Source organism: Manacus candei, unplaced genomic scaffold, assembly GCF_025592945.1.
Source record: "Manacus candei isolate 608988 ecotype Guabito, Panama unplaced genomic scaffold, ASM2559294v1 h1tg000020l, whole genome shotgun sequence".
In the NCBI taxonomy this organism is placed as follows: domain Eukaryota; kingdom Metazoa; phylum Chordata; class Aves; order Passeriformes; family Pipridae; genus Manacus; species Manacus candei.
In genome coordinates, this window is record NW_026138068.1 from 3,423,396 (window position 1) to 3,445,090 (window position 21,695).

Here is a 21,695-nt window from a genome sequence, read left to right on the forward strand (position 1 = left end):
CAGCAGCACTTCTGCTGGGAGAATCAAGAGACAAAGCCCACAGAGCCCTGGCTTTGATAGCTCTCCACTGACAGATGGTGTCTGGGGAGAAATGAACAAGCAAAACCCAGCCTGCAGGACTCTAGGAGGGCTGAGAGAGGCTAATATTTTATTGAAGTAAAATTTAAAGTAGTACCATAAAAATTAGACAAAACAGAAAAAAAATATTCTGTTATCAGTGAGCCATTTATCACAGCACAGTGGAGCCAGACACTGCTTTATCTTTGTCTGTGGCCACTGGGGCTTGGAGACACAGTTAAATAGTAGGTGCAGGCTCAGCTAAGCTTCACAATCCTTCAGGACAAGGAAAAATGACTTGACAACAGCAAGGAGCTGCTTTCCCAAGGTTAGGCAACACCTGGCAGGGGCCATGTAAGGAAGAATCCCTGTCTGTTATCCTGTGCTCTCTGCACAGGGAGCTCAGGGATAGAAGGACAGTCAAAATGACAATGTCCCTGTCCCAGGTGTGGCCAGAGCAGAGGCCTGGACGTCATGAAGCACAATTCTCCCTCTGTGCTTAGTGCAATTCATCTGGAAAGAACAGTAGGCAGGGAGCAGACCCAGTTCTTCTCCCTGGGGGCTGGCTCCAGCCAGGAAAAGTAGTGAAGAGTAGCAAAGATGGTCCCTTTCTCAGTTTGGTTCCCCACTTCCTTCCAGTGAAGAGGGGGTGGTCTCCCAACAGGGACAAGTAAGGTTCACAGCAGCAGTTCAGAGCAGCAGTTGGTGCCCAGCAGCAGGAGCTCAGGAGTTGGTTCCGTATGTCTCACCGACTCCCTGCAAGGATCAGAGATTACAGCTCTCTGCCAGAAAACTCTTCTTTTTCCCTCTTCCTCTCACACGAACCCCCCTACACAGGCAAGCTACTGTTACTCAGACTTTACTTTTCCAGTGCCACAAGGATTCAGAAATCCACCCTCAGCAGCAACACTTGCCCCCAAGCACAGGGCTGTAGGGCTGAGCTCCACTCTCAGCACCAGTAAAGCACCTCCCTAAATCCTATTAACCAAGCAGAGCATTTGGACCCTGGAGGGAGCCATAACTGTGGCTGGTCTCAGAAAATATCAACCCACTGATGGGTTTGTTCACAGCCACAGGAACCCCAAAAGCCAAGACTGAAGGATTTGATGAGAACAGAGCCATTCTCAACAGCTCTCAGAAGGCAACTGCCAATGACTGCAACCCAGAAAGGAGGTGCAGTAGGAGCATGACAAGTTAAACATGTATTTTTCTCTCCAAGAGTGGTTGCCCAGGAAACATGACAATATTTGTTTCTAGTGCTCCTCCCTCCAACAGCCTTGAGGTAAAAATTAGCTTCTCTGAAAAAGAGAAAGTTTCCTAAAAACTGTGGTTTAAAATCCTTATTTGATGTGGACTTTCTACATCCTGTTTCAGAATCTCTCCAGAGACAGAGAAGGAAGCAAGTCTGCCTTTCCCCTGCCTCCATTGATGCTTACCAGTTCATAATCCTCCACATATTTGTATTTCTTTTCCCGATAGTAGTACCTCTTCTTCATGCAGTACAGAACAACAATGTCACACAGCACTGTTGCCTAGTGGAGATTGAAAGAGTTTAGGACAATGATCCTCAGAACTGAGGCACTAATCCAGAACTGAGTCCAAGAGCAGACAGTGTCACTTACCACACCAAACAGCGCTAAGCCAGAGCCGATGTTAATCATAGTGGGAATTACATCAAATTTTCCTGCCTAGAAGACAGTTACAAGGCTGAATATATTTTTCAGCATCTCTGAAAGTCCTCACTACAAAACCTCCAGGAACTGTCACCCTACCTTTCCAAACACTACGATATGAAAGCGGATGCCAAAAGCTTTGACAAGCGTCCGTGATTCAGTGCCATCACTGTTCTTGTAGTATTTTGCAAACCTGGAGGAAAGATAGGTCAGAGCTTAGCTGGAAATTCTGAGGATGCTTATGTGATCATGCAACATCCAGGTGTGTTCCACATCCCAAGAGGATAGGCTGAACATTGGTACTTCCAGGCACAAACCCCAAATGGTGATTTCATGCAGGCAAGCACTTGTAGGAGAAAAGCCCAAACCAGGTGAATTTAAGAAGACAGTTATCAAATCAGGGAACTTGCAAAGCATAGGAAAGGGAGAAAGTTTGATGTAGTAGGGGAGCAGAAGGACAAATGGGAAGAAATTCAGCTACACGAGAGCAGGGGAGCAGGCAGCTGCAAGGGACCAGGCAGCCACGAGAGGGCAGGGCCAGGAGCAGCAGCGCAGCTCGGCTGCCACACAGAGGCTGTTCCGTGTCCCGAACAGGGTGGCCCCCAGGCAAATGACTGGGAAAAGAGATGAGAACAAATAAGTGAGGTCAGACTTACTCTGCCACGTGGTTGACTAAGCCATGAGGAAGCAGAGAAGAGGGTGGAAGAGAAGAGGAAGGATTGGTAAGGGGCTGCACCAAAGTCTGGAATTAGCAAGAGCACTTCAGATCTGGCTGTGATATCCTCCAGCCAGTCTCACCTGACACCCCAACACCTGCAGGCCTGGCACCTCCCAAACACACCTTCTGCTGTCTGCATGACAGCAGATCCTCACTGAATTCATCCCAGGTCCACCAAAAGATCCCCTGTTCTAAGTGAGATTTTGTGATTCTAGAAACAACAAGCTGTGTTTCCTCACAAGCAGGAATCCTGCAAGGACTTTGGCAAGGTGGCCAATCCGTACTATTACAGTCTGAGCCTGGATGAAACCAGCTGCACTGGTGTTTTACTGGAGGTGCTTGGACTGTAATGGCCAGAATGTTTATGTGGTGGTGTATGCCATTAAATATGATCTTCAACTGAGAGAGACACTTTTAGAGGTTAGTTTTGCCCTCAAGCACAGTGAAGGAGATGCTCTGGTCTCCCACCTCCACCTCTCAGCCCCCTCAAATTCTGCCCTATCAACATAGCCTGAAACAGTCAGTTCTCCCACTGCCATGCCATGGCCCAAACAGCCACCCAAAAGCTGATGGAAACATGACTCAAGACACTCTGATGCAATCAGTGGAGCTTCACTGACCTCCCCCCTCTGCTGTGGTTTGCACACAGTGAGGATCCCACCCACTCTGTCTTACAGCACCAGCAGAACTCTCCAAGTTTTCTTCTGGTGCTCTCTAAGCACCACAGAAATCCCAAAAGTACCCACAACTGCCAGTGGCAGAGTGAGCCACAGGTGCCCTCACAGCCACGTTACCTGAAGTTGTAGCCAGGTGAGACGGTGTGGGCAGTGTCCTTGTTGTCGAGGCGCCGGAAGGAGTATTTTGGCACACAGTGGGAAGCAGCTCTGTCAAGGTTGCAGTCCCAGTTGATCTGCAGTGCCATGACTCCACCCTGCCAAGTGGAGGAGAGGAGAAGGTCTCTGTTAGAAGGCTCTCTGCTGACCAGGACTCTGATTTACTGGCTCTTGTCCCAGCCCCAGTTAAACACTCCTTCCCCCTGCTACAGAAGGGTCTTGTACATAACCCCACCCAAACCAGCCAAGGCCAATTATTTGTAGTAGAATTGACTCCAGGCCCCCTGGCCAGAGCAGGTCTCCATCCTGCAGCTACTCTGTGTTCTGCGGCTCATGCCACGAGGCAGAGCCACCTACCACTCCTCTTTTACAGAACTGAAGCCCAAGAGAAGGGTCTGTCAAATACCTCCACAGCCATTTCCTGGAAGTCCTGCCCTGCAGCTTCAACTATTTGCCCTAAACGAAAGATGGGGCAGAAGGGGTCTGTGTGGGCATCATAGATGCAGTCCTTGAGGTAGGTGGAGTTGATAGTGGGGAGGATGTTTCGCCTACAGGGGAACAGAGAAAGAAGAGCTGTTGCATCTTCTTCCAGCCATCCAGCTCCCCTTTACAGTCCATGAGATCAGACAGGACAATGCTCCCCCCACTATTTACTTGCTGAAGTTGAACTTGCGGTACCAAATGTTGTTCTTCACCAGAAGGGTGAAGTTCTCAGCTGCTTGTAGGAACGCTGGCCTACAAAACAAGAGGAAGGGTAAATAAGTACAACATACTTTCGCATACAGTGTCCTTGCTGCTCATCTCTTCAGTTTTTCCCAACAGCACCTCAAGGGAGAAGCATCAGCTGCATCCCACCAGCCTCATCCCAGGAGGGCCACCACGGAGCAGGGAGACAGAGCACTCACTTGGGTATGTGACTGTCATCCTCCACAGGGCACCATGCAAGGACTTCACAGGTCTTAATGCTGCTGTTGTATGAAACACACTCCCCAGTCTGGATGCCTGGAAAGATATGTGCATGGAGGTACTACTAATCAAAACCAGAGGCAGTATTTGTCCCATGACATCTCCTCCCTCTATATGGTGAAAACAATTTTCTCACGGCAAAGTGCCACTACCAAGACCCCCATTACCTTCCAGTGCACTTTGTAGTGAAATTTCAGAGAAAGGAGCATCAGGTCTTTTTCCTGAGCCAAATCCTCATCTATGTGAAATACTGCTTCAGGAACTCAAGGCCTTGAAAAAGCCCTCACACCGTTCGCTAACCCACAAACCCACATCTACCCAGCATCCACCCAACACAGTCCATCTGCTCTCCCCAAGTAGAAAAATTTGAGCTTCCCTTTCAGTTCTCCTATGTGTGAGCTAAGGGGAACAAGCAGACTGAAGGGAAGTGCTGCTTCCTTCACAGCAGGGAAGGCACAGCACAAAGGTATCACAACACAGACTGAAAGACCATTGCAGCAGGTTTCTTACCATTGCTGTGGGTGCTGACATATCCTGGAAAACAGCTGTTGTTCTTCACCTGGCACTCCGTTTTATCATCTGGCAGCTGGAGAGGAACAATAATTTCACTAAGCTCTGTGAACCCTCTCCCCCACACTTCCACCCACACGAGGCAGGATTAAAGCAGATCCTGCACCTACCTCTGGGCAGCGGCCTTGGCTCTGGTTCAGCGTCAGTATCACATTGGTCATGACAAACACAGTGTTCTCACCCTGAACAAGCAAAACAAGAAGGCAACTTAAGAGTGACAGACTGCAAAGAGCATCCAAGGCACCACACCAAATACCTTTGTTGACAGAGCCCAGGTGGCTCCACAGAAGGGACCTGCTTTGGACAGTGCTGGCGCAGCAATAAAGGAGCAGATTCTCATATGAATTGCTTGATGTTGCTGTGTTTAGCCAGAGGAAGAACTGTGGGACTAGAAACTCTTTCTGTCCTCCCACTCAGACCAAATTTCCTCATTCCCATTATGAAAACAGAGATCACACAGCTCCTCAGGGGAGCTGCAAGGCAGGACCAGAAACAGAGCTCCAGCTCCCTTTCTTTTTGCAATATATCAATTAGAAATTTGACCAGTCCTGGTTTGTTTCTTCAGGGAGCACCATTTTTGTTACTTTACTTTCATTACTTTCAAGTCTGTACGATTCCGGATCTGTTGTTTGCTTCTGCTTCAATGATATGCAAATATGAACACTCAGCCAAAATCTGGCTAAATCTGTCTTTTTTCTGCATCATGTGTCATGCAGACAGAGGGACCCACAACCAGCAGCTTGGCTGTGGCTGCCCATCCCAAAGGCCACCACACATGGCCCACAGAGTGCAGATTGCCACAGACACAGTCAATCAGTAACTACAGCAGAGCTTCCTGTTCAGTTCCGGATCAAGTGACTTGCACCAGGCTATTCCTGGTGTTTCTGCCAACAAGCTAACTTGGGTCCGTTTGCTTTAGAGCAGTAAGACAGAGGACATGTGGTTATTGTTGCAACTTTTTCCTGAAGCCTGCCAAGTTCTTCATCCTCTGCGGGGACCGGCACTGTTTAACAGCTTTGTGGGCAACGTGGACAGTGGGATCGATGCACAGTCAGCAAGTTTGCTGAAAACACTGACCTGTGTGGTGCAGTCACACACACTGGAGGGAAGGGATGGCATTCAGAGGGACCTGGACAGGCTGGAGAGCTTGGCCTCTGTGAACCCCATGAAGTTCAACAAGGCCAAGTGCAAGGTACTGCATGAGGGTCAGGGCAATCCCAAGCACAAATACAGGCTGGGTGGGGAATGGATCAAGAGCAGCCCTGAGGAGGCGGCCTTGGGGGTGTTGGTGGACAAGAAGCTCAACATGACCAAGCTATGTACACTCACAGCCCAGAAATCCATCCCTATCCTGGGCTCATCCCCAGCAGGGTGACCAGCAGGTTGAGGGGAAGATTCTGTTCTTCTACTTCTCTCTCGTGAGACCCCACCTGCACTGCTGATTCCAGCTCGGGGCCACCAGAGCTGGACCTGTTGGAGCGAGTCCAGAAGAGGCCATGAAGATGCTCTGTGGGCTGGAGTAACTCTGCTATGGAGATAGGCTGAGAGAATTCGGGTTGTTCAGCCTGGAGAAGATAAGGCTCCAGGGAGACCTTAGAGCCCCTTCCAGTACTTAAAGGGGGCTTATAAAAAGGAGGGAGAGGGACTTTTTACATGGGCAGGTAGTGCCAGGACAACAGGGAATAGTTTTAAACTAAAAGGGAAGAGATTTAGGAGAAATTCTTCCCAGTGAGGCTGGTGAGGCCCTGGCACAGGCTGCCCAGAGAAGCTGTGGCTGCCTCATCCCTGGAAGTATTCAGGGCCAGGCTGGACAGGGTTTGAAGCAACCCAGGATAGTGGAAGGTGTCCCTGCCCATGGCAAGGGGTTGGAACTAGATTATCTTTAGAGTCTCTTCCAACCCAAACCCTTCTGTGATTCTACACAAGCACACACATAGATACACTTTTCTCAAAACAAACTTCCCTAGGGCTCGTGGTGCAGGTGCTCAGCATGATCTGTAACAAAGCAAAGCTGCTTTATTCTCTCATATCAAGGCCATGCTGGAGCTGAAGCTGCTCTGCCCTCAGTGGACTTTAGCAAAGCAGTAGCCGATTGCTAGAAAACCCTCCCTCTCCATGGGAAAGTGACTGATACCTGAGGAGGGATGACATAGTCGGCTACATCCCAGATCCTGGCTCCCAAGGTGGATGTGTTTGTCAGGGTTACTCCTTTCACCTTCGTGGTTACAGAACTGACCACGGAGTCTGTTTCCTGGTAACCCTTCTGCCACAGAAAGACCCACCTGCAAGAAACAACTGATAAGCACTATAAACAAGCTCACATGGTCGGAATTTCTCCTTTTCCCATATGTCACCTGAAAGGGCCAGTCCAGATAGTTTCACAGCGTTTCCCTACAAAAGGGTCACAGGACAGGCAATCTCCTTTGTGGTTTTTAGGGGGTATTTTTTATTTTCAGAATGGTCTGCAGGGTGTAATTTGCTTTTATGCCCAGCCCCGCTGGGTGAGCGGCAATGACCCCCGGGGACGGTCCCGCTCCTGAGGGGTCCTGTCCTGTCTGCAGCCCCACAGTCCCAGTGAAGTCTGCCCATTAAGCAGCGACACCACCTCCGTGTCACCCTTCGGGGAGCTCCGAGCTCCCGACTCCCCTCAGCCCGCACCCCCCCGACAGAACCGGGGTCCCGGGACCCCTGAGGGAGGCGGCCCCCACCCCCCTCAGCCCCGCGCCCTGGGGGCTCCCAGCGCGTCCTCCCTCCCGGCGGCCGCTCCGGGACCCCCGCACTGCCCCCGCCCGCTCACCCGATCACGTATGCGAGGATGGCGAGCTGCACCCCGCGGTTGATGAGCCCCACTTTGCGGCTGCGGATCAGCACGATGCGGGGGGTGTCGTACTCGAAGAGGAAGCTGTGGAAAGCCCCGCACGACGCCATGGTGGTGGCCGGGAAGGGCGGGAGGCCGGCAAGGGCGGGCAGGCGGGACCGAGCCCTCACGGGCCGGGCCGTGGCAGCCCCGCGGTGCCACAGCGCCCCGAGCCGCCCGCAGGGCGCTCCCGCAGCCCCGGGGCCGCCACCGGGCTCGCTGTGGGAGGGCAGCGGCGGCAGAGGCTGCCCAAGGCTGTTTGCACAGAATCACCGAATCCATTAGGTTGGAAAAGACCTCTGAGATCGTCCAGTCCAACCGATGACCCAACACCACCACGTCAACAATAAGTGCCACGTCCAGTCTTTCCCTAAACACCTCCGAGGACGATGACTCCACCACCTCGCTGGGCAGTCCGTTCCAGTGTCTTGCTGTGAAGAAATTCTTCCTGATGTCAAATCTAAACCTCCTCTGGTGCAGTTTAAGACTATGTCCCTCTTGTCCTGTCACTTGTCACTTGGAAGAAGAATCTGACCCCCACCTGGCTACAACCTCCTGTCAGAGAATTGGAGAGAGCGAGAAGGTCCCCCCTGAGCCTCCTTCTCCAGGCTGAGCCCCCTCAGCTGCTCCTCATCACTCTCGTGCTCCAGACCCTTCCCCAGCTCCATTGCCCTTCTTTGGACTCCCTCCAGCACCTCAATGTCCTTCCTGAATTGAGGGGCCCAGAACTCAACACAGTTTTGGCAGGAGTAGGGATCCCCTAACACCAACTCGTATCTTGCATCCAGCTCAGGGCAAGGACCAAGCACCTGCCTCCAAAAGAGAGCAGAGCATATTGAAGACCATCACACTCCCATCCACAAGGAGCAAATCCTTTATTTATCCTCTTGCAGAATTAAACTTTGCTATAAAAGCAGGGATCTGCCCCCTAATTCATGCACCTTCCACCTGGTGCTGAGATACCCAACACAGTGCTTATATTAGAAACACCACCATAACCCTCATAAGAACAAGTAAATCATTAGGAAGAGATGAATAGAGCTGATAAAGTAGCAGTGGGAATTTCAGGGAGTACAAAACAATTAAAGAGCTTTAGGTAAGCTATATGTTGGTAAAATGCTTTATCTTTTATAAAAACAGTCAAAACTGAAAGGACTATAAAATGCAGGGAAAGGGTAAGGAAGAACTTTGATGCAAATGTGAGAAGAGATCAAAATCACAGTCTTGGGTGAATATTCAGTGTAATTATTTTCAAAAGGAGAATTGGTTCATATGCTAGAACAGAAATGCATTAATGCCTACGGTAATATTTTCCCACTCTAGATGCTGCAATATGAATGTTAACACAATTGATGAAGATATAAATACAGCTGGCATAATCTGCCAGCAATATATCTTCAAATACATGTGGGAAATGGAAATGGCAAACTGCTGGGTTAGCTCAGAGAGAACAAAGCTTTGTTGAAAGGAGTGCAGAACATACCTGTTATAATCCTTCTCACCTTGGTTCTACAAAAATAGAACATGCCTAAATATAACAAAAATAGAGAATGGAAAAAGTGTTGGAGCACAGATTAATCTACCCTGAGTTCGCTGCTCCTCGGGTGTACTCTGACCTCACACATCACAGCACAGAGCTACTCTCACAAGTTCAGGAGCAGGAGGTGTAGGAAGCAAGGCCTACTTGAAGGTAAGAACAAAGTCCAACACTGCAGTTCCAATGAGTGTGAATGAAATGCCCAAAAATATTACACAAAGAGGGTAAAAGTACTTTTCATGTAATTCCTGAGTTCAAGCTAAAAAGAACAATACAAAGAGAAGAGCTGGGCTTTTCAGAAAATGCTTTGTCTGTGTCACTGGAACCATCTAAAATGAGTGTGTTTAATCTGGTCAGACCATGAGGCCTTCAGTGACGAGTTAGGAAACTTGTTCTGTGGCCTCTGTCTAGAGCCTCTTGATCCAGGGCTGCAGAAAGCTGGGGAGGGTGAGGCAGAAAAATGCTCAGCACCACATTTCCAAGTGATTCCTCTTTTGGGCTTCCTTCCTTCAGGGTTGTGCTTTGAGGCGACTCTTGGCTTTCTTCTGGGTGTGACCAGACAGCACCAGCTGCTGAAACCAGTGGGAGGTTGTGATGTGCTGCCCTTTTTTCCTTCAGCAAGAGCTGTTCATGGTACTTCTGTGTTGGTTGGCATTTGCCACAACAGCACCACTTTTGGCAGCCTGGTGAAGAGGCCCCTTCTTTCTGGGTTGCCCCAGCTCATATTCTTCTTAATCAGGGTTCTTATTGGGCTGGCTGGTGCAGCAGCTGCCAGCATCACAAAATTTCACAGGGTGGCTCTGCAACAACAATTCCCAACATAAAGAAAACAGCACTTGCTGCTTCATCCAACCACAAGGAGAATTTTCAACAGAGATCCTCGCTATTGGGTTTTTTAGTTTGACACAGCACAATAGGGATAGTGATGATAGATCAGCAGATCTGGAGGAGGATTGTCTTTCTGGGTTGCCATCACCCACCCGAGCGAAACCAAATCGACACCTCACGAGTTGTTTGAACACCGACGCAGTCCTGCGGGCACACACCCACCACAGCAAAGCAGCAATTTTTAATTGACTCCAGAAAGCACATCCTCTGGTCACAGGACTTATTACCTTGAAGTGGACAATAGGAATCTTGTTTTAGCTCCTCAGAATCTAATCCGGAAATATGGGTGGGTGGCAGAAACCCAGATCGGTTTGGGATGACACCCCCAGTTCTCTCTTCTGAATGGAGGGTGCCAGAGGTTAAGTGTCTGTCTTTACCTCAACAATACTGTCTTGAGGGTGCTGCAAATTCACTTTTAGAAGTTTCTTTATCAAGGTAACGTGGCTCATCAACATAGGACACACATCACCTGTGCAGCATTAAAAATGAGCATTGTCAGCTGGCATAAATTACTTGGAGAACTGAAGACAAACACAGCATAGATTTTCCTCCTCCAGCCCTTTCAGCCTTCTGAAATGAAGGTGCTGAGCCCAGCTTGATGAAGGGAATTTGCCAGGCATCTGACCTGGCAATCTAAACTAAATTAACACATATAGAGAGATTTAAACAAATTAATAATCCAACTAATGTCCAATGAGTGTTTTGCTGTCTCATTTCAAATTGGAATCCAAAGCTGCAGAAAGAAGCTCAATTGCAGATAAAGCAGATAGAAAACCCCAACAAGGATATGTGGGGAGTTGGCAAACACAAGAGTGCCCATGCTCTGAAGGTTTTAATATCATGTTATCCAGAACCAACTCTGAACTCCTGAGCACACTTCAGCATTCTCCATTCTTTGATCAGTAAAGAGTGACAAGAATCACAAGAGCCTTTCCTACCTTCCAGTTTCTTATTCTATCATAAACTTTCCTGATGCACAGCTCACATCAGCCTATGGATCAATAAGCAGTCACAGAGCATGGAACAAAGAGATCTTTTAAATCTGACAACGGAAAGCTGGCAGTGCAGACAAAAATCATTATATTAAAGTGTAAGACATACTAAACCACACAGTGGTATTAATATCCAACCTCTGATAACAACACCCAGATGCCTTCTGTCTCAGACATGTTGTGGGGACTCAAAGTGCTTTATTATTCTTGACTGGTTTACTTGAGTGATCTCTAAGTCCTGTTCTCCTTCATTTAGATAAATAATCTGCATGGGAATTTGCTAAGCTGAAGAGACAGAAGGTCAGTTCCAAGGGTGGCAGATATTCATAGATCACTCTGTCATTGCTATTCAAAATTTGTTCTATAGTTGGTTGCCTGTTCAAGTACTAAAAGAGGAAAGTGTTTAAGAGGATATATCTGGTGTAAAAGCCATCAGCTCAGCCCTCTGCTTGCTGCCATCTCCAGGTCCTCATTCAGATTGTAGAGATCTAAAGAAAAATTCATTTTCCTCCTTCCTTTCTCTTTGGGTTCAGTCCCTGTCACTCTGCTTTGCCATCTTGATGCCAACAAACCAGCCCAAAGCAAGCTTTTAAATGATTCCACTCTCTCCTGCACATCCTACTGCAAGCTAAGTTTGGCAGACTCCGAGTGCCTTTAATCAGAGTTCCCAAGATCGTGCGATCATTTGCTTCCCGTTCACCACAATCTCATTTGTATGCTCTGAAAGCAGTGAGTCACTCAGAAAAACACACTGGGATGTGTTCTGCTTTCTCCTTTTCTTTGCACAGACATGAGATGCCCATTTTCCTGTGCTGAATGGTTCCACGGTCTGTGGCCAGGACGTGTTTTAGTGGCCAGCTCAGCCTCTGACACCTGCAGGTCAGTTAGGTTTTGTTTGAGAGTTTTCCTAACTCTTTCCAGGATCAGAGGTTTTTCCTAGCCCTCGGGATAGAGGTTATTTTACATCTACTCTTGGTGGCATAGAAGCTCTGTGACAGCTTTGTGCTCAGAGCTGACCTTTTTACCTGTGTAAGCTAAACACTTTCACCTTGTGATTTGAACTGCACATCTGTTGTGCTATAGCGATTGTACCCCAGTAGAAACCAGTATAGCTGAATAGACAGTTCTGTTGTCCACTGCATGAGAGAAACAGTTATTCTGGGAGGCTCTGTTCCCAAGCTTTCCTTATTTCTCTTAGTTCCTGAAGGATTAATAAGGCTAAAATATTATTCAAACTTGCCATTTGTCTCTCCCACAGATGCAGGCCTGAATGCACAACCTTTTTGAGTAAAGAATGCCAATTTACACTTTTTTTTTTTTTCAGAGCACTACTACTCACTCTTCAGAGAGCATTGAGGAATGTTTGCACTTACATGGTGGAATTAAATTTTGGGAAGTGAACATTGTTCTTTATTAGCACAGTGAAATCTTCAGAACTCCTCAGAACAGCTGGCCTAAAACATCAAATTAACTAACTTCTTTTACTTAAATACATAAGTTAATGTTATGCTATTTTACTATTACCTGGAAAGCTGTCAGTGGGAGGAATATGTTGCTAAGAATAACACTGAAATACAGGGAGTTAGGTGGCTCAGGGGAGCAAGAAAGACATGGGTGGTTTTCTTAGTTTTAGGTATAAATTGTTCTCTCTTTATTGCACTTGTTTGTGTGGGCCAAGCCTAACCAGAGTCTGTACATATACCTGAAATGGGAACTCAGGAGGCTTCTGATAGAAATCTTGCTATAGAATAGTAGTAAGAATTTACACCATTTGGCAGCTGCTGGTTTCTGCCCCATGAATTGGGGGCAGTTTCACTGCTGTCCCCACAGACAGGTGGCCATTTACACCAGAGCTGCACAGGTAAGAGTGTAAGAATGAGCCATAGGCTTGATCAGGAGTATTTTTATTTCCATCAAGACAGCCATTCCAAGGGGGAAACCCAACCTTCAGAGCTGTCATCCTCATAAAGGATAGTGCTCCTAAGAAGGGAATATTCTTCCTATCATTGTATTTTGAGCAATGCCTCTGCATCAGAGGTCTGTGATGACAAGCAGCACATTAGCTGGATGATGTGCAGCTTCCATGAGGGACTTTTCATGAGTGTCCTCTAAACCAAGCCAATGAATGAGACTTAACTGCAAACCAAAGACATGACTTTTGTGGATGTTACCTGGACACAAAAGTCACTGATGAGTTTCACTGTATAATAGTTCAGACATTAATAATGTAAGTTAATGGTTAAAGAACTAAAAATGAATGAACCTATAATGTGAAACTCTCCATCATTAATCAATCCACTGGGAAGCATCTGGAATCTGATCCAAAACTCTTCTGAAAAAGGTGTTGTTGAAAAAGGTCCTTCAGCCAACTAATCCAACAACTGTGCCCCGCCTCAGGCAGAAGTGAACAATCCAAACTAGAGGAACCTCCTTGCCAACATGCAGTGGCTTTGTTCTGCTCCTGCCATAACTAAGGGGAAGGAAAAGGAGGCCTCTTGTAGAGACCTTTCAAAGGAACTTGGACAGTAAAGACAATCATGGGTGTAACCAAAGCCGAGCATTGCTACCTCGGTATCTCAACCACATGGCAAAGCTTCCTGGCTCTGACCTTGGTCTTATGTATTGTTCTGGTAGAAAATAAACACTCACCTTTGCTTTTTGGTGATTCCTCCTTTTTTTTCCTCACCAATGGAACTTGTGAAGGGACGTTATAGATCAGAACCAAACCTCTCTCCCATTATTTTTGGTGCCTGGTAGTGACCGACTCCTGGCACTTTAGAGAAGGTTAGGAAACAAGACAGAATGTGTCAACTGTGAGATGTAATTAAAAGCAAAATTCCCAGTGTAGCATCTGCAGCAGAGCCCACGCAGTGTGACATTTCAGAATGACTGCCAGTCACTGAAACTTTATAAAAAACCCCCCTAGGATTTCATTAACTCAGGAAGCTCATGCATATCTTTCCCGGATGCTGTATGAACAATTGCAGCCTTCCTGTTGTTCGACAAAACCTTTTTCAGATCATAACTCTGTCCACAGGAGAAGGGAATGGAAATTGCTTTAAAGTGCTGAAAAACCTCAGCAGAAGGAGCTGTAGGAGGCCTTGTGGGCTCTAGAGGGGACCTGAAACTGGAAAAACTGCTCAGTGTCTGCAGAAAACCCCAAATTAGGGAGAAGATGATATATATATATACATAGAAACATGTGTATCTCATATCTTATATATGGTGCACATGTGCTTGCATTTTTTAAAAGCAATGAATTAATAAAAGTCCTAAATGACCTAGTTTCTTACACATACATTTAAAAGCCAGTAGAGAAGAGCTAAAATTGATTATCACTTGCTCTCTTAGGGTATAATTTCCATAATTTCAGTTGAAATCAAATATTTCATAAATTTTTTTTGATGCTTTGGGTGCTACAGACTAGAAATAGAACATTTTTGTGTCAGATATTGTAGGGTCATGGGGTTACAACAAAAGATGGCTATGAGGCCCTTCCACCCTACTCTCTAGGTCACAGCAGTGTTTTTCCACAGAGTCTTTTTCCTAGAGTTTTCTTATCTCACTGTTTCAGATTGCCAGCGCTGAGGTTCTCACCATCTACCTGGAGAGGATGAAGAGACTGTTCTTGGGCCTGAGGTGGATCCCCAAGCACCAGCCTGCAGCAGAAAGCACAGCCAGCCCACCTGCCCCACTGGGAGGAGGAAGGAACCTCAGTGTGATAAATGAACCCACAAAGAACCTCTACACCACAGAGCCCTCCCTCAGCCTTGCAGGAGAAAACCCCACGTTAGGGAACTTTTCTGATTTCAGAACCTGATTTAGCCTCTCTTACGTGGATGCATTTTCCTTGACATTTGAATTAATGAGCCAAATGTCTCTGGTGAATTCGAGATGAGCCTGAGACACCTAAAAGTGTTTCTATGGCAGCTGCAGGATGATACCAACTGGGGACTATGACTTCACAGAGCAGGACAGGTTGGTACAAGTCAATTATTCCGGTATTATAACGAGTGTTTAACAGTATGGTTGAGAAGGAAATAGCTGGTTTACATACTGGAGATCTGTTAGTGCTTAGGCAAAGGGATCACCCTAAAATTGCATGACTTTGTCAAAGTAAATCCTTCCTTAGACCCAAAAAAATGCAGATATCTCTTTCACTTAGGGAGGTTTTCCATGGATTCCACAGGGCCCCACTGACCTCACTGGTTTTTAATAGTTGCATTATAATTCACACATCTTCCTGTTTGAATTCTTGTAAATAAACAAGCTGTTACTCTAGAGTTTTTCGCCAATTAGAGACAGTTTCAACCCGTCAGTGGATTCCTCCTCAAATGTAAGATAGGGAGCTTGACATTTCAGATTGTTGCAGCTTTCTACAGGAGGAAGCTGTAGAAAGAACTACCCAAATCATGGTCCTGCCACACCTCATCAATCCTTACTTAGCCCTTTGCCTGGGTCAACAGTGCTTGTCATTGTGTTGGCTAAGGGTGAAGTAATTTCCTTCACAGTTTTATATGAAATGTCATGTCTGGGTCTGGTGATAGATTGAGAAACCAACAGTTTCTGCCCAGAAGTTTAATTCAACAATGTGAGCAAATTAAACAAGGATATAAAGGTGGGCAGAAAACTGGAATTCTGAATAGGACTGACATTAAATAAAGACTTGCCTGCAGTGGGACAGTGTATTCTGCTGTATCCCAGATCCTGCTGGTTGTGTGAGCCACTCCCTTCCTACTGGTGTGAATTGAACTGAACTGAACTTCATCCTCTCCTGTTAGAATCTGTAAGTGATGACTATACAACTGGCCAGAAGGACAAATAAGCCCATAAAAATATAACATATCAGCTTCTTTGTATCACTCTTGGATAAAATGCACCGCAGGATAAAAGTCAGATGGACATTTTCAAGTAATTGAAAGAACTTTTGTGTAAGGTGCATCAACTGGACCAAACTCTGCCTTGGTTTCACTTTTGCAACTTTTGACTTTGTCCAAAAGAAGTGAATTGATGTAGCAAGAATAGAACTTCTATTTTCCCATCCCAAATGATACAGACAACATGAGGTGACATCCTGACCCTTCAGATGCCACTGGTGAAGAACCAATTAACTGCAACAGGGCTTGATGTCATCTAAAAACTTTCACCCATGCTGCATGGCTGTGTACCTAGATTTTGACTTTTCCTGTCACCAGTGGTGGTGTCCTCTCCATGTTTTTCTTTAAAAGAGCTTAAAATACATAGTTGTTAACTTTTCAGAGTGACTATTTTTGTGTCTCTCTCCTTCAAAAACCTTGGTCTAACATTTTCACTTTCTCATGAATTGAATGTGTTAAGGAGGAAGGACAGCTCTGTTTTCAAGCTGACAGGAATGTCATCCAGCTCCTCTAACTCATAAAAGCACTGTCAACTTTGAAAAACTATTGTATGTTCAGAAGGTACTATCCACACTACATAAAAGTGATATAAAAGGTTTGCTTTGAAAAACAAGCCACAAGCACTTGCACCATGTCAGGTTAACAACAGACTTTTCTGGAGGGTGATAAAATAGGATCTGAAGAACAGATAGAGAGCAGAACAGAAATACAAAGCAACTGCTCAATGCTCCTTTATTTATATCCTCTGTTAGAACAGCTTTTCAGCCTTTTCCTTTGGGAGAACAGTGCTTTGGGATAACGATGATGCTGGAAAGTGGCAGTGGGAACCCAGCTCTGAGCAGCAGTAGGTGGGTATGGAACCTTAGGAAGGCAACTTGAATTTCCTGCAGACTTGATTGTTTGTGTGATTGGGATCAGTGTGCTCAATGTCCTGGCCTGCTGCCCTCCCAGGAGAATGAAACCAACTTCATGAACCTCGGCAGACTTTGTTCAGCAAACACTTATCACTGAGAACAGCCCTAGCTTGGCAGCACAGAGGAAAATTTGCCCTTTAGAGGCAATCAGTTATTGCATATTCCTAAAACATCTTATTGTTCTTGGAATCTGCTGCAAGGGGTGACTTGCCATTTCATCTGACCTTGAACAGGGACTCTACAGAGCAGGCTCTAATCTCAGAAACACTGGTGTAAATCTGAGATTAATCCGTGGAGTTATTTTTTGATTTTTCAGACAAGAAACAAAAACAGACAGCATGGCAAGAAACAAAACCATGACTGTATTTAGAGGACGCTTAGTTAACTCTGTCCAAGCAACCCCACCTTGTTAGATAACAGCCTATGCCACTCTCCCACCTCAGAGTTCCCACAACCATATCCACCCTCCAAGATGGTCTAACACCACATCAATGGTCTCATTTGCTGCCATGGTACCATCTCTCCTCAGTACTACCAGACATTGCCAGTCTGAAGAAACACTGGGACAACTGAGGTTAAGTGGATGTAAGCCAGGGGACGACTGACCTCCTTCTGGGCCTGACTCCACCACCCAACACTTCACACCAGTGCAAAGCAGGTGTAATGCTCTTCTGGACTGGGCAGATGCACACAACACCCACTTCACAGGGGTAGCAATGGCCATGCAAGGCACAGGGCAGTGGCAAAGCAAACTCTGGGGTCATCAATGGCCACAGAGATCTCCAGCTTCTTATCTCCCATTGCATGGGACACCACCCTATTTGGTCTTAGATTGGTTTTGCACCAGGTCTTGAGATTAAAAAGGAGTGATGAAGTCACTGCTCCTCTCAGCAGAGCCAATACTTTGCACATCCTTTGCCTGTGGCCTCTCTCACTCCACAGAGCCACGGACAAGCCAGAGCTGGACACTGTGCTCCAAGCCAACTATTGGCATCTGGTCCAGGGGGTCAAGGCGAGGTGTGAAGCCACCATCTGACACTGTACACACAGGAGTAGGGGCTGCAAAGATGCAGAGCTGTCAAGGTGGAACCTGTAAATCCCAGGCTCAGAGCCTGAAAGACACAAGTTTGGGTCAGAATCCATTAGACTCAGATTTAAAGGACCAGGGGCCTCTCTCTTGCAACAGAAGACTCACATGAAGGCACAAAATACCCTACAAACCAGATCTAGTATTTTCCTTCCAATCCTTCTGTATTTTAAATCACCTACAGCTGTAGTCATGGCAAAACATTCAAAACTAGACAGGCTTTCTGGCTGTTGGTATTGTCTTAAATGCTTCAGCTCACAGGAACAAACTGCGTTCTGCACAAACAGGCTTCAGTTTTTGAGCCATCAGTGGTCCCTCCTTAGGCTTTAGCTGACCACAGTACAGCTGCAAGTGGGCACCAGAAACAGACCTGGGATGCATTCAGGTATCAAAATAACCACAAAGAAATGAATTTTAATATAACACAGCCAGACCTATGTGTACATATACAGAGCACAATGTTTATAATAAAGAGACAAACAGGAGGGCTCAGATTGCATAAGCAAAGCAGAAGTGTTGTCTTCTCTTCATAAATGCTCTTGTTTTCACATTAACATCCCCCCTCTGTTTGGGATCTGACCTCAGCAGCTCGGCTGGACGTGTTCATCTCTTTCCCATGATGTTCCCATATAAGGTGATCTCTCTGGCCCTGGAGCAGGATTTTCATTTGCTCAGGTTTCGTCCCGCTCTGATTTGCTGGCCTCTGTGGTCGAGCTCTCTCACAGCTCTGCTCTGCAGCTTCCACACAGCAGTGGCTGTAAAGAGAGGAGAAAGGCAGGAGGGAGCAATGAGGCAGGTCTGGAGAGCTCTGGGTAGTTCATTTGCAGGCTCTGTTCTCTTTCTGCCACACGTTGCCTCTGCAATGAGCAGCTCCCATAAGCCTTTCCCAAGCAATATAAAACATAAACTCTGTCCAGAGAGCAGGGTGGAACTATAGGGCTGAATAGTTGTAATAACTCTCATGTCATTAGGAAACTTTGCTTCAAAACCTGTATCACTCTCTGCGCAAACTAACTTGGGAATGTGGAAAATGACCACAGAATTATAGAACAAATATGCTGGAACACTGGCTCTCAATCTGTAAGACCTGACCCAGATACCACATCCCCCAGCTAACATAACTTAAGACAAGTTAAGCATCAAACAAATATCTCAGCTGCTTCCTGTAATATTTACTCAAGGCTGCACTGAGAGCTTATAATCTCTTTTATGTCTGTGAAGATTGTCTTGTGATAAAGAGGTCAAGGCACTGAGCTAAGCCTTGATTTTTTTTTTTTTTTAAGCAGTAATTCTTTAAATTCAGACACCACTGCAGACTGTAAGTATGAAGCAGAAGAGAGGCAGTCTGGGGGAGCAAAATGGCTCTTGGGGCTGCTCGTATGAAGAGCACAAAACTGTTGGAGGAAAGAACTGTGACAACCTAAAACTTAAAGCATGACAAGGGATCTCTCACACCTTCCACAAGTTGGAAAGTCCCACAAAACTGGGCTCCAATGTATGAGTTTGCTCCTGCCTTCAGTCACTTGAGCTTTCCAACAGGTCAACAAGCTGGTTGTTGACCAATCCACTTTTAGCTCAGCCAGTCCACTTTTAATGATCTGTGGTCATGGAGGTCTCCTTCCCCAGAGTCAGAACAATCAGACTTCATGGGTTTCCATCTCACCATCTTTTTTTCATCTTATCTTGGCATTTTCTAAAGTTTTTGTACATCCTTCCTCTTCTTTATCTGTTGCCTCTTTAACATTAGAGAGATATGAGAAGAGGGGAACAGTCCTTTCAGTGTGGGGACTAAAATAATCTGACATAGAGGAGGATCTCAGAGCAGCACCATCCCACTTTACCCAGCACAGACTCCTCTCCATTCTCAACACCACAGGCACAATCTCTCCCCTCTGAAGAAAAGCTGTGTAATGATATTTACAGAAACAGTGTTTCTCTAGGATTAAGTGGTGGTGGACCCACAGGCAATACTCCCTATAACCCATTAACTCAGTCTACACAGAGCAGGTTTGGCCCCAGCACCTCCAGCAGAAATACCATTTTCATTTGCTCTCTCTGTGTCCTACATGCTCAAAATACTCACCAGAGAAAACTGTAATTGATACCAGGAGAGCATGACAAGGGAAAGTAGATCTCTTCTGGGAACTTGTAGGTAAATATGATTCCTAAAGGTCAGTATATGGACTGACAGAACAAAGGAAACATGATCTGGTTTTAGAGTTCAAATCCAGGAGTCAAGAGACCTGGATTATGTTCCTGGCTCTCCTACAGCTTTCATGAACAACCACAAGTCACCCGTCCATCCCCTTTGTGATTGTTTAACCAGTTAAAAGCTTGGACACCAATGCAGTGTCACTGCTCAGCCTTCCCGTGAAGAAGGGGATTACATTTGATTAAATCATTTTATGAAGTGCTTTCTGTTTCTCAGAAGGAAAAAAGAGCTCATCCAAGACAGTCACAGTGCTTAGAATTGCAAAGTATTACAGTTATGCTACTTACTGAGTCAAATCCTGCAGTGATTTACAACCTGTGCATTTCAATTGGCACCAATTTCACATGACTCACTGCGTATTTTAATCCATCATCTGGGGACTCGCATGGGATTCTGAGACTATCCAAGAACCTAATTGCAACAGCAGAGAGGCTCCAAAATCCACCTATTTCAGGTCTAAGCACGGCTTTTGAAGGATCTGCAAGAAAAATCTTGCAGATTGAGAGATTTCATGAACAAGTTTCACTTTAATATATATCTGGTTTGGATTGTTTGGTGGTTTTGGAGCTGCTGTCCCTGTTTCAGGTTTATGCACTATATATTTATGGGTATTTTGAGGCTGAAAACTGATGTCCAACCCTGAGGACACACATTTGCCGTTTTCCCCAGGGTGAAGCCTGGCGCGGGACTGGCGTTCCCATTCCACAGGGATCCTCTGCACACCTTTCCACTTCAAAGGAATGAAGTAACATTCACCTGACACCCACACCAGCCACGCTCGACGCCCCTTTGTGCTGTCAGAGCCTGCCAGAAACCTTACTTGGGTAACTGCAGCAATCTGTTTGTGCATCTCCTACACACGCCGCAATCACCTCCCTCGGGAGGAGCCGCAGAGCCAAGTTCATCCTGCGGAGGGTGAATCTCGGACCTGTTCCTGTGCCGTGACGGAGCCGCACGGGAGCCTTTCCCTGTGCCGTGTCCGCCCCAGAGCCCCCACAGCGACCTCGGCCGCGGCCCCTGCACGTTCGCGGCGGGGAGAAAACGGGACGGGACTGAGCGGGAAGGGCTGCCCGGGGCACACCGCGAGGCCACCGGGAGGGCTTCCTCGGGCTGCGGCGGCTGCGAGGGCAGCGAAACACGCGAGCAGCGGGCGCGAACTCGAGACCCGCCGGGAGAACCCGGAAAGACCTGCCGGGACCCGCCCCGGTGGGCCCCGCCCCGACACACCCACACTCGCCCCGCCCCTGACCACACCCCGGACACGCTCCCACAGACAGAGCGCGCCCCTCACAGCCTGACCACGCCCCCTCACAACCCAGCCACGCCCACCAGAGCTAGACCACGCCCACACATGCTCCGGCCCTGCCCCCTCACAGATCAACCCCGTTCTGTCACAGTCTGGCCCCGCCCCCTCATTATCAGACCCCGCCCCCTCCCCGCCCGGCGCGGTCCCGGTTCCCGCCGCTCCGCCGTGGCATCGGAAGTGACGTCAGCGCCGTATCCCGGCAACCGTC

The 21,695-nt window shown here is 47.1% G+C and overlaps 1 protein-coding gene and 1 long non-coding RNA gene across 5 annotated transcripts; both read right to left on the bottom strand.

Annotated features, from left to right (window-relative positions):
• Window positions 1–673: 673 nt before the first annotated feature.
• P2RX4 (purinergic receptor P2X 4) lies at window positions 674–7,946 on the bottom strand. 2 transcript variants are annotated; one of them, XM_051785816.1, is made up of 12 exons: window positions 7,615–7,940; window positions 6,952–7,099; window positions 4,928–4,999; window positions 4,758–4,833; window positions 4,187–4,283; window positions 3,936–4,016; window positions 3,688–3,829; window positions 3,243–3,379; window positions 1,830–1,923; window positions 1,680–1,745; window positions 1,494–1,589; window positions 674–813 (listed from the first exon to the last, which is right to left on the bottom strand). In XM_051785816.1, exons 1-12 carry the CDS (start codon window positions 7,743–7,745, stop codon window positions 781–783), a joined length of 1,173 nt encoding a protein of 390 aa, XP_051641776.1. In that variant the 5' UTR covers window positions 7,746–7,940; the 3' UTR covers window positions 674–780. The 2 variants fall into 2 exon arrangements, with proteins under 2 accessions (XP_051641776.1, XP_051641775.1); XM_051785815.1 differs by lacking the exon at window positions 674–813 and having other exon boundaries at window positions 826–1,589; window positions 7,615–7,946.
• An 843-nt stretch (window positions 7,947–8,789) lies between these two features.
• On the bottom strand, window positions 8,790–15,045 carry LOC127470377 (uncharacterized). Of its 3 annotated transcripts, none has more exons than XR_007904280.1 (4): window positions 14,908–15,045; window positions 13,741–13,864; window positions 10,569–10,732; window positions 8,790–10,011 (listed from the first exon to the last, which is right to left on the bottom strand). It is a non-coding gene; the product is annotated as an uncharacterized LOC127470377 (long non-coding RNA). The 3 variants fall into 3 exon arrangements; XR_007904279.1 differs by lacking the exon at window positions 10,569–10,732 and adding an exon at window positions 10,477–10,568 and having other exon boundaries at window positions 9,962–10,011; XR_007904281.1 differs by having other exon boundaries at window positions 9,962–10,011; window positions 10,477–10,732.
• Between the last annotated feature and the right edge of the window lie 6,650 nt (window positions 15,046–21,695).